The sequence below is a fragment of the Chelonoidis abingdonii genome, chromosome 20 (genome assembly GCF_003597395.2).
Source record: "Chelonoidis abingdonii isolate Lonesome George chromosome 20, CheloAbing_2.0, whole genome shotgun sequence".
Classification (NCBI taxonomy): domain Eukaryota; kingdom Metazoa; phylum Chordata; order Testudines; family Testudinidae; genus Chelonoidis; species Chelonoidis abingdonii.
The window spans coordinates 20399011-20411543 of record NC_133788.1 but is presented as its reverse complement, the minus strand read 5'-3'; the positions used below and the strand labels follow the sequence as shown (position 1 = coordinate 20411543).

General features: G+C 42.3%; 1 protein-coding gene across 1 annotated transcript in view; it reads left to right on the top strand.

The window, feature by feature from the left end:
- VPS53 (VPS53 subunit of GARP complex) overlaps window positions 1-12533 on the top strand; it is a 92309-nt gene that overhangs the window by 49359 nt on the left and 30417 nt on the right. The window contains exons 13-16 of the mRNA XM_032785295.2: window positions 3127-3221; window positions 8354-8596; window positions 10321-10468; window positions 11564-11646. Coding sequence (XP_032641186.1) covers window positions 3127-3221; window positions 8354-8596; window positions 10321-10468; window positions 11564-11646 — 569 coding nt within the window. The remainder of the gene's footprint in view (window positions 1-3126; window positions 3222-8353; window positions 8597-10320; window positions 10469-11563; window positions 11647-12533) is intronic.

Sequence of the window (12533 nt, the reverse complement as noted above, 5' to 3'; positions counted from 1 at the left end):
CGGTTTACTTTGGATAGTAATAAAAGGAAACTGGGCCAGCTGCAGACCTCCTTACTGTGACAACAGTAACCTTTTATTATTCCATCAAACTCCAGGAGGAAATAGCTTAAACATCTGCAGCTCTTGGACAGCATTCATGCACTCTGAAATACTGCTTCACTGCTACTGTTAGAAGATTTAGTATTCTGTCTCTCTCAGCCATGCAAGATGATGCAAAGACAGAGAGAGAGAGACACAAACACACATACACAACCTCTGCTTTAATCCAGCTCTTCCAGCCACAGAAACGGTAAATATCACTAGCCTGGTAAATCCCTGATTCCCTGCTGCACAAGCCCTGTCAGAGCTCCTGAGACCTCTGGGAACAGTGCGTTTTAGAAATGCCACCCGTTGCTTTCTTCCTGAAGCTGAGGAATGTACACACCAAGCTGGAATGCACAGGCGCTGGCAAAGCACAGGGTCGGGGGATGCTGAGCAGTTGCTCTCTCCCATAGTCGTAAAAGCTCGCATTCCCCAATGTTGTTGTTCTTGAAAAGGTTAATGAAACCAGGTTCATGGAGTATTCTGGCCTCCATAAATCATTGATTCACGTAGGCTTTGCAGCCACACGTTATTACTCATTTTTGTGTGCGCTTGTCTTAATTATTTCTCTGAAATGCTGGCATTTCCGGTCTCTGTGCACATTCCACAGGTGACCCAGAGCCTCATTGTCTGTTCAGGAAAGCACATGGGAAAGAGCTCTCTGGTTCCCTTTCTTAGGGTGAAAAGGCTTTTTCAAAGCAGAAAACTCAGCTCTTCATTGGCTGGGCATTGGACCCCAGTCTCTGGCAAGGGAGGTGAGAATTCTTCCACTGAATCACCAATGCTTTCTTTGCAGGCTTTGAAATTGTCTGGTTGCTAAGAAATGGAGACAACAGAAAAAAGTGTCAATATCAACATTTTAAAATTCTAGATATGGTACAAATATTTAGAGCCTTTAAAGCCTCAATTCAGCATTGCCCTTAAGCATGTGCGGAACTTTAAACACACGAACAGCCCCAGTGAAACATGCTTACACTCTTTGCTGAATCAGTGAATGAGCTGGGCTTTGGAAATGTAGATTCACAGAAAGGAGGAGATGCCATGGTTGTGCGAGAGTCTCGGCACTTTAAAAATATTTTATATAATAAAATAAGACAGATGACCCCAAATTGTGCATGTACTTAATGTTGCAAATCTGATACAAAAAATAGTAGTATTAGTGATAATTTTAAAACATAACCTCCTTCCGCCCATAAAATATGTTGTCATAGTGAAAGATCATACAGCCTTCTGTGCATTGATAATTGCAACTCTTGGAATTGTGATCTGCTTACCTAAATTCCACCTTAGTATAGCGTATTTCATGTCTTAAAATGTAGGCATGTGTTCATTGTGCTTTTAATTATATTTGGTGACTCATAGAATATCAGGGTTGGAAGGGAGCTCAGGAGGTCATCTAGTCTAACCCCCTACTCAAAGCAGGACCAGTCCCCCAATGGCCCTCTTAAGGATTGAGCTCACACCCCTGGGTTTAGGAGGCCAGTGCTTAAACCACTGAGCTATCCCTCCCCCTGTAGTGGTACCTAGCTCTTATATAGATCTCAAAGCACTTTACAAAGGAAGTCAGTATTATCATCTGCATTTTTACACATGGGGAAATCGGTGCACTGACTTGCCCAGGGTCACACAGCACTCCAATGGTGGGAACTGAACCAAGGTCTCCTGAGTGCTAATCCAGTGTCACATCCACTAGACTATGCTGCTTCCTTTTAAACAGCTCCTGTGCCCATCTCTGATGGGGATGGCGTTTCCTTATTATTAACCAATCTTTACAACATCCCTGTTTATTTGTAAAGTGCTTAGAGATCCTCTGTTGAAAGGTCTTATAAAAACACAAACTATTCTGTATTGTAAGAGAACTCTACAAGTGAACAGACAACTCTCAGAAAGATCATACTTTTAGTTTACTACATGCTAGGAGGGGTTGAAAGCGCTTGGGAGGACAGGATGTGAATTCAAAATGTCCTTGACACATTGGAGAAATTGGTCTGAAATCAACATGATGAAATTCAGTGAAGATAAGCACAAATTACTTCACTTAGGAAGGAAAAATCAAATGTACAACTACAAAATGGGGAATAACTGGCTAGGTTGTAGTACTGCTGGAAAGGATTAGGAGGTTTATAGTGGATCATAAATTGAATACAAGTCAACATTGTGATGCACCCTATGATTCTAGGGTGTATTAACAGGAGTGTTGTATGTGAGATGCGAAAGGTAATTGTCCTGCTCTATGCGGCGCTGGTAAGGCCTCAGCTGGAGTACTGTGTCTGGTTCTGGGTGCCGCTATGCTTTAGGAAAGATGTGGACAAATTGGCAAGAGTCCAAAGGAGAGCAACAAAAATGATAAAAGTTTAAGAGAACCTGACTGATAAGGAAAGGTTAGAAAAACTGGGCAAGTTTAGTCTTGAGGAAAGAAGAATGGGGGGGACATGATAACAGTCTTCAGATATGTTAAGGGCTGCTATAAGGATGGCGATGATCAATTGTTCTGTAAGTCCACTGAAGGTAGAACAGGAAGTAATGGGCTTAACCTGCAGCAAGGGAGATTTAGGTTGGATATTTGGAGAGGCTTACTAACTAGAAGTTAAACTCTGGAACAGGCTTCCAAGGGGGGTTATGGAATCCCTGTCATGGGAGGTTTTTAAGAACAGGTTGGACAAATGCCCCTCAGGGACAGTCTAGGTTTACTTGCTCCTGCCTCAGTACAGAGGGCTGGATTTGGTGACGTCTTGAGGTCTCTTCCAGCCGTACAATCTGTGATTCTATGGACATCCTATGATGTGAAGGGTCCAAACCAGGTTATGTATGTTATTAGCAAGACTTCATCTTTCAAAACAAATAAACCAGGCAACTAAACACACAGAATATTGCTAGATTGAGGCAAACAGTGACCCTCTATACATTGTTGGTTATCAAGCAATAGAGTTCTGGGTTGTAATAAAGTTCTAAAGAACATAAGTCCTGCTGTGCTATTTCATTGCTGTTTTCTGTAGAAGTTTGATGGCAGGTTTACAATCATTGCTCTAAATGGTTTCATTGCAGCCCAAGAAGCCGAAGGCCCCAGACAACCCGTTTCATGGTATCGTTTCCAAGTGCTTTGAACCTCACCTCTATGTATATATTGAGTCCCAAGACAAGTGAGTAACAAGCATGCACCTTTTTTTTGTCTTATGTATTCTGACAAGAGTTTTCTCAAATTCTGCTTTGCTTGCTTTAGTCAGCAACAGTAGTGTGCCGCCACTCCATCTCTTAGAAAGGATGTGATGTACAGAGATGGGCGTCCCCAAAAAAGAAACTGCAGAGGGATTTTTGTGTTTGGGGGACACACCACGCTAGAAAATTCACAAAGAAAGGTGGCCAAAATAGGGCCCACCAAGTTCTGTAACGCAATCTGTTTCTTCCTTGCTGAGAGATGTGACTCTCAGAACTACAAGTTCCAGCATGCACCATTTTGATAGTCTAGGCTGCCAAACCACATTGCAGATTCCATTAATTTCCGCACCCCTTGCTTCCTTCTTTAAAAAGGAGAATGGCTACCATTGGATGTTTGTATTCAAATGAGGAACAGAATTTAGGCTTCTGGTAAGTTACTAGTGTGGCCTTGGATTGGACAAAGTTTGAACACCCCTGAGGTGATTGGATCATGGTGTTATCTCTAGTCCCATAGGCTTGGAGCAGTGATCCATGTTGGTTTCTTGGGAAGCAGACTTTTCTCACGCAATATGAGCAATGAAGACTCAGAGCATAGTCAACTGCACCTCCATGATAAATGCTCATCTTTCATCTTGTGTCCTACACCTATAGTTTTGCTTATTAGTGTTTTGCAAGTCACTTATCCTTGCTGTGCGTGGGTTTACCCCTCTCTAATATGGATGTAACATCTACCTTACAGAGGTGTTCTGAGATTTGATGATTTGTATAAAGATCTTCCCATGAAGCATCCTATGAATGTGGTAGCTATTATCAAATGTGTTTTCTGTCACTCCCAACCCATCGCTTTGCTTACTGTCTGTGTCACCGTACACTATTAAAGCATCCGTCATCATTTCTGACTTGCTGCAGAATATTTAGAGATCCTTTGAATGGAAGATGTGTTAACATAGGGGCTCTCAAACTTTTCCATAGGCTTGACCACATCTTCATAGACAGTCTCCTGGGCACCTCTCCTCCCATTGCTGATCAAATAATGTCCCTGTGACAACTGCAGTGACTGATTACAGGGAAAAGTGATAATGGGAAAGTATTTAAAATAGTTTAACTTAACTTAACGGCTGGGGGAGCGGAGGAGGAGTCACCATCATGTGACCAGCTAGCTCCCTGAGGGCTACCAGAAGAGAGAAAAATGAATGGACTTAAACTGGATTAAAAAAAAACCAAGGAGTCCTTGTGGCACCTTAGAGACTAACAAATTTATTTGGGCATAAGCTTTTGTGGGCTAGAACTCCACGTTAAACTAGATAGAGGCTCATGGTGGTGATATAATTATTAATTAGTATTCATATTATCATAGCCCTAGGAGCGCCAGTCATGGATCGGAACCCTGCTGTGTCCCAGTTGCATTGAAATGCCAGGTAGCAATCCTGGGTCAGTTTTTTCCCTGTCCCATAAACCTTTTATGCTTTAAAAAACAAGTGCAATAATCTTCCCTTCTGGGGCTGGATTCCACTCGCACAGCAGAACAAAGGGAAATGTCTTTTTTTTCCTCCCTCTCCGCAAGCTAAACACCAAAGTGTATGAACATTCCGCTCCTCTCCCTGCCCCCTTTGGCCGATTCAGTCTCTGTTTTCGGTAATCCTACCCCACCCTGCTCCTGCTCTCACAACATTTTTTTCCTCCTATTTTCTTCTGCGGTCCCCAAGATGTTTTACATTAGCTTTATAGCTGCAGACAACAGGGAGTTCAAAGAAAAACTGCCACATTAACCAAAAAAAAAAAAAGTTTGCTTTTCTGTATTATCTTTTCTCCTGGGATTGAACTTTTGAGGGATCTGTTTGATTGATATCTGCATAGGGGAAGTGTCTCAGACAGTTAATGGGGTATTTGGGCAGCAAATAGAAAGGATGGTGGAACAGAAGTGTTGTTTAGTGCTCCCTCAGTTCATGGCAGAACACAGCTGGTTCCTTTTCTGCTGGAAAATTGTTTCCATACCGGTGTGAAGAAACATGGTGCCAGCATCTGTAGCAGTTTTGCAGGAGATACCTGAAGAATGCCTTTAAAGACTAGTGTTTGTTGTTTTTTTTTCCCCAAAGCTTGGTTACAATTCGAATATCAGGCATCAGATTGCACTTCAGTCTCTCTGGGATATAAGCGTCTGACTCCTATGCACAACTTCTTTGAGCGATATGAATAGATATAATGTTGGAAATAAACAAAGCTATATTATAGCAGAGCAGTAGCTCTGTTAAAGTTAAGACCTGCTAACTATTATCAACCAATATTTCTAAATCCTCTAAAATCCCCACACACTCACATTGTCTTGAAAATCGCTGTGCATTATTGTAGTCCAGCAGACGGTTAGTGTTCTGAATGTGGGGTCACTTGCTCAAGGAGTTCCAGAGGTATCCGATAGTGTGTTATACCCTACAGTTGACCTGGACTACTTAATGTTATTTTCTCCTACTACGGAGGTGATGCATGTTATCTAGATTGAACAAATTGGCTTGTTAAACACAGTGTGTTCTTTATTGATATTGCTTCATTGCTTGATATCCAGCTTTTCTTCATGAAGATTGTGCATCCTCCCATTCATCTAATGAATAACGAAACACTGGCTATTAATTCTGTCCTCACTTAGCTGACAGCTGTGTCGTGATAGCACTAACTAGGAACTTGTGTTAATTGCGTACTGTCATAGATCTAGAAAAAAGTACTGACATTCGGAAGACCAGGCGAGAGAGCGAATCAAGAAAAGGGGGAGCGTGCAAATAGAAAGGTTTGAATCCAATAGAAACAGAGTAAAATTCTGCACTTGAGTGATTTCATTGCAGTTTCTCTCTCTCATCCCGTTTTGGAAAATCTGCTCCAAACTAGTGTGCCATTGTTTGGAGAGGCTTCTCGTTTGCATATGGAAATAAAGATGTCCTGTCTGGAGCAGTCTCATCTCCAAAACCTGGATAGGAGAGATTCCTTTTCTGTCTCTCTCTTGCCTTCTTCATGCTTCAGCTCCTAATGGTAGGAAACAACTTTTCCCTATCTGGTGCTTCACGCTCCTGTGAGGCCAATATGTTGCTCCCGTGGTGCGTTGGCAGAAAAGTGCCTATTCACAGTCTAGCTGCCATGAGTTTGCCAACTCCCAAGCAACAGCTGCTGCAAAGAATTGTCACCATCTCCTGGCTCATTAAGGCCCAAAAGCACATCAGTCCCCAGGGCCGGCTCCAGGCACCAGCGGAGGAAGCACGTGCCTGGAGTGGCACATGCTAAGGGATGGCATTCCGGCCATTCTTGGGGCGGCACAGTCCAGGCAGCTCTTTTTTTCTTTTTTTTGCTTGGGGCGGCAAAAATGCCGCCTCTGTCAGTCCTACACTGGACAAAACCTCCAAAATGGCCTGGGGACCAGTGAAGGTGCTCTGCTGATCCTGCTGGCTCACAGCAGAGGTTGTGCAGTCCATCAGAAAAGTGACAAAACAGTTATTTGGACGAACTTAAATGCTTTAGGCACTTGTACAGCATTTGGGCCTGCAGCTACTGAAGTCAATGGGAAAACGTCATTGACATCAATAGAAGCAAAATTGAGCTGCTTGTTTATAATAACTTCCAAATGCAAATTGGATCAATGTCCACAATTAAAATTCCTTCAGCACAGGACTCTCCCCTCCACCCCAATCCATCCATCCTCTCCAGCTCGCTCACCTGGAAAAGCCTGAAGGAATGGACAGCTTTGCAATATGACCAGAAGGCCAGCTCATTCAGTCAGTCTGTGATGTACGAAGGGAGGAGAAGTGAATTCCAGAGTTGAGGATCCTTTACTGACATGGTGATCCGTGATATTTGGCTACCTGACATTTGCCTGTGCAGCTTAGTCTTAAAACAGGCATAGTACAATAGCATTGCTTTCCCAGCCATTTCAGACAACTGTAGTTGCAGCTACATGTGCTTGTATTGAGAAGGCTTTGTGGGCACTTTTATGGTGTATCTCCCTCTTTTTATCAAGAGGAGTACATCATGGGAGACACAATCTGGCCAGAAAACCTAGGCCATAAAGAAGAATGGGAGAGTAAGGATCCAAACCACAACTCCCATGAAGAAGCATGGTGCCATTTTGAATGGAAATTTCTGTTTTCAGCAGATTTTTTTTGATATTTTGCTGAAAACCCTATATTTTCTGTTTGCAATGGGGTGGGGGTGCTATTTTTCAACCAGCTCTAATGAAACCTATCACACACAGACCAGCAAACCCATCCATACTCTAAGAACAGAACCTGGTATGCTAACACTGATGTGCTGGTCCTGGAAAAGTGGGACCAAAGGGAACCACCTTTGATCAGAAGACTCGTGTTGATTCTGTAGCACTTGCAACAGCCATCTGCCAAGCTGAAAAGCCTTTTCTCCCTAGTGGGGTAGGTAATGAGTGAACTTCATTGGAACATATACATCCTGTCCCCTGTCGTGATTACAGTTAGCAAAGAGCGGATTAACTCTGGTGTTCAACAGCTCAAAGGAGGCAGCAAAGAGTACTATGCTTGCACATAATAAGCAGTCTGTGATTAAAAAGAGCTTGAATAAAAAACACACTTTCATGTGTTAATAATAATTGTTGCTATTAATAAAGATTCTTTAAAGGATTTATGTGTTTTCTGCACAACCAGTGGAAACCATGAAACAACAAATGGCACCAGTGGTGTACCATTTTGAGCTCGTCCCTTTTAACGACATGTTCCACATGGCCTGATTTGGAGGAAGCTGAGCTGTGCAATACGACCGTTACTTCAGCTGGTGCCAGGAATGAAACTTGAGCATAGGCTTTATGCACTTGCATTTAATATGCTGAACCTGGTCCTGGCAGGGTTTGTAATATTTTATATATGACTGGAGAACCAATTGAAGATGCCATTAAAATTCTGGGTACAAAAGGTCATTGTTCTTCCACCCTATTCTTTGTTGTTGAACAAGCTTTGTGCTGAATGGGTGTGGGCAAGAGGTCTAAAGCATCAGGCTGCTAAGATTTGAATTCAGTTGATTAGTATCATACGACAAGACATCTGGTTTTAAGCATATCTTTTTATTTTTTTTACCATCATATTAAAATCTCTCTTTATTTTCCTTGCATTAGAAATCTTGGCGAGCTGATTGACAGATTTGTCGCCGATTTCAAAGCTCAAGGACCTCCCAAGCCGAATGTGGATGAAGGGGGAGCTGTCCTGCCCAGCTGTGCTGACCTCTTTGTCTATTACAAGAAGTGCATGGTGCAGTGTTCGCAGCTTAGCACTGGCGAACCCATGATAGCATTGACCACCATATTTCAGAAGTACCTCCGGGAATATGCCTGGAAAATTCTCTCTGGAAACCTGCCCAAGTAAGTTTAGTTTCTCAAATGCTCGGCCACAGTCTGGGGATACTGGGTGGGAAGAGATGTCTTGTAACGATAACTGGTTAATAAATCAACACTTGTGAATGCCAACATTGCACTTTCAAAGGAAGTGCTTAGCTGTGGTATGACTCCCTTACGTAAATCCAAAGTACTATTACGTTGCATTGAGAGACAGCAGGAGGGTAAACAGAAGAGCTATTGCTGGGATTTTCAGGAGAGTCTCTGGGAGTTAGGACCCTCTTCCATTGTAATTCAGCGGGAGTCGGATACCGTGCCAAGACCAGTAAACACTTGAGATCTGACTTCCAGAACTGCTTGTGCACAGCTACCCCAATGGCCGATTCAGGCCCCAGTTCTCCATTGCCCTACACCTCGTGTCACATGCAAAGTGAGTGTGAAACTACCAGATAGGAAGAGTAGCATTGTACACCCACTTTACACAGTGTGAATATCAACACAAGAGGCCAAGATGTAAGGTAGTGAAGAGTCAGGCCCTTTCGTACTGGGTGGTTGTATATGCAAAAGGCCTGACATACTCATCTGTGCTAATCACACATGCAAATTAGAAGCAAAGTTGTACAAGCACAGTTTTGAAAATTAGGACAATGATGTTGATACTGATGGGATTCATATAATAACTAGTAGTAAAGGTAATTTCTTTGTAGGGTTCTGAAGTGTCTTGACTGGAACTATTTTAGGGGTGTGTGTGTACCCAAACACATAATTAATTGATCTGAGCTCTATTAAACAGGTGTTAATCCAGTGAAGTCATTGAAGTCATGGATTTACACTAATGTAAATAAGAGTGAAAATTTTCCCAGTGAATTCACTGGGAAATTGTCAATGTTAGTTACAGATAATGTACACACTTGGCTATTTGGTATGTCCAGGCTGTCTCCCTTTCTAAATCTGGGAGCAGCAGAGTGAATTTCTGAAACCAGCTAAAATGTTTTACATATGGTAGTGGGGTTAACTTTAGAAAAGTGGAAAGATGAATTTAACGTGTGTTCTCCAGCAGACCTCAGTTGCATTCTTTGAACATATGACTTTTTGTGCTCTATTTCTTCTGTCCAAGATAAATATCACTGTCCTATTTTTTTAAAAAAAGGATTTGTATTATAGAGTTGAAATAGGCAGGGAATTTCCTGACTCCCAACTGTTCTGATCCTTTGATTAACTGTTGTGTATCAACAAATCAGTAGAAAATACAGGAGATAATCTCTGTAAGCTGTTATTTACTGTCCTTTTAGTTACCACAGTATTTGAAATGACTGCTAAACTCTGAGATATATGTTGAAATCTGTTTAGTTATCAGATAATATATAGCTTATTACCATGTTGCATAATAGCTATTGAGATCTTCCTATAGCCATTAAGTGGAGTATCGGAGCAGTTGACAACCAAGGCAGGGTTAGCCATGGAATGTGTATTAAATATAGTTAAGGTCTAATACACTGGGATGGGATGGATTTTCCATCACTTGAAGTCACTAAATAAAAACTGATCTTTCTATAAGATTTGCTGTAGCTGAAACAGAAGGGATGGGCTTGGTGTCGATATTATTGGATGACATTCTTTGGCCGTTTTATGCAGGTCAGACTAGCTTCTCCTGGCCTTAAAATCTATAAATAGTGCGTTTGGTGATGTGTGTATGTGTACTAGAAAGCACAGTTGATGGTTGAGCCTTGCCATTTTTGTCTTTCCTGCAGAACAACAAGCAGCAGTGGCGGACTGACCATCACCAGCTTGCTGAAAGAAAAGGAGGGCTCGGAAGTGGCTAAGTTTACTGTAGAAGAACTCTGTCTCATCTGTAGCATCCTGAGCACGGCAGAGTACTGCTTGGCAACAACTCAACAGGTGAACTTCCCCCTGCAACACCTGTAATATTGTATCCCGTCCACCACATGATTATGCCATGGCAGATCAGGCAATGAAGTGCTGCTGCTTGGCCCTCAGCTGTACTGAGTAATAGATTGTAATATTTAATTTTAAAATTAAAGGTTGCTACTCATCTAATTAAAAAAGTCAGGTTCTTTGCTGAAATTGACATAGTAATTTCTGCTGTGCATAATGCTGGTTTAATTATGGAACTAGAACATTAATTAAAACCATATTTCAGAGACAAGAGATTGTTGATTTTGCTGCCCTCACTGGATCAGAACAGTTTTGTGACTTAAACCCTAACTGGTATCTCACTTTTGGGTAGCATTCTTTCATACTTGATACATAAACTGCTTTAATCCAATAGAGGGAGAATCATCAAAATCCCTTCTTCATTATCCTTCAAGGCCCAACTTAATGTAGGACCAGGAATGTGGTTAATCACCTCACTGAGTGGCAGGGCACAGTGAAAAGAGGGGACACAAATGTTTCCCTCAGGCTGCTTCACCATTGCGGTTAACTCTACATTTAACATGCTCTCGGAATATCTTAGCTTAGTGGATGGCCTGTGTTAGCCACCATCCTGGTCAATCCACTGGGGGTTCAACCGGGGACCATCAAAGCTAAAAGCATGAGCTGCTACTGCTTTAACTGAAGAACCAAGGCGCTCTAGCTGCAGCTGTAATAGACTTGTAGCCTCTGCACATCTGGCACAAATGGGGACCTGTAACACACATTCATTAGTGGGTTACACACCTGGTTTAGGTGAGGTAGTACTCTAGTAGATTGTCACGTTAGATTTGTGTGTGGTACTGGGCCAGAAACTCTGCTTTTACAGCCTTGAAAGTTAACTGCTTCAAGGACACACCACCATTGTGTCTAGAGCTTCTGACAGACAGGAAATCTCTATTCCGGATACTGTTACCCACTAAGCAAATCTCAGACAGGTTGCAATAGTCTAGGACCATTTCCTGATTTAACAAGCTGGCTTTTGCAGGAGTTTAAGCAGCTAAGTTATCAATTTAGGTAGAAATCTGATGTCTGTCTGTTACTCATTTTGTCCCCTGACAGCTTGAAGAAAAACTCAAAGAAAAGGTGGACGCAAGTCTCATGGAACGAATCAACCTGACAGGAGAGATGGATACATTCAGCATGTATGTCCAGCAGAGTGTCTTTCCATAATGCTGGCAAATGTCGTACTGATCTGGTCAATGATGTAGGCCAGGGCAGTACTAGCAGAATGACTGGTAGATGTAGGATATAAAATGGTAATGCCGTGATGCTTAAGTTGAGAAGTAGGTGTTTCCCAGGTGAAAAAACTGTCTCTCTCCTGGCCAGCCCAAGAACATGAGTGGTATTGACCACTGATGTAGCTGTTCCCCATCATTATGGCCAAAGGAGCAAAAAGACAGAGTGGACAGGAAATAGTGAGTTCCCATCCGGAATAACATTTGCATTTTGTCAGCTGCCTGAGATTGCTGTTACATTTCAAGAAGGAAGCTGTCCTGGTACATTCTCCTTCCTACAATAATTTCCCAGTGTTAATCAGCAGTATTTCCATTATTATCAAACGCCATTTCATGTGGCATAAAATGATCGGCCCAAGATGCAAGATCCTGGCATTTAAGGAACGTAATTGGGGGGGGGGAAATTGTGATCATGCATTAAAATAATGTTTATCCCATGTTAATAATGGATCATCACTGGCAGCTTCCATCAGAGGACCTCAAAGTTCTCTCCAACCATCTACCCTATGAGGGAAGTAGTCGTCTTATCCCCATCTTTCTTTCAGGTGAGGAACCCAAGACACAGAGTGAGTGATTGGCTTGCCCAGGGTCACACAGACAGTCCCTGGCAAAGCTAGGAACAGAACTCAGATATCCTGACTCTCTGATCTGTCACAGAACCACTGTTCCTTGAAATCCTAATTGAGCAAGTGTTTAATCAAATTGTACACTCTTACTGATGCTTCTCGCCAGTCCTGGAGCTAAGATTTAGTAAAGATAACAAGCCCGTATTGCTCTGTTGCTACCAGCAAGGC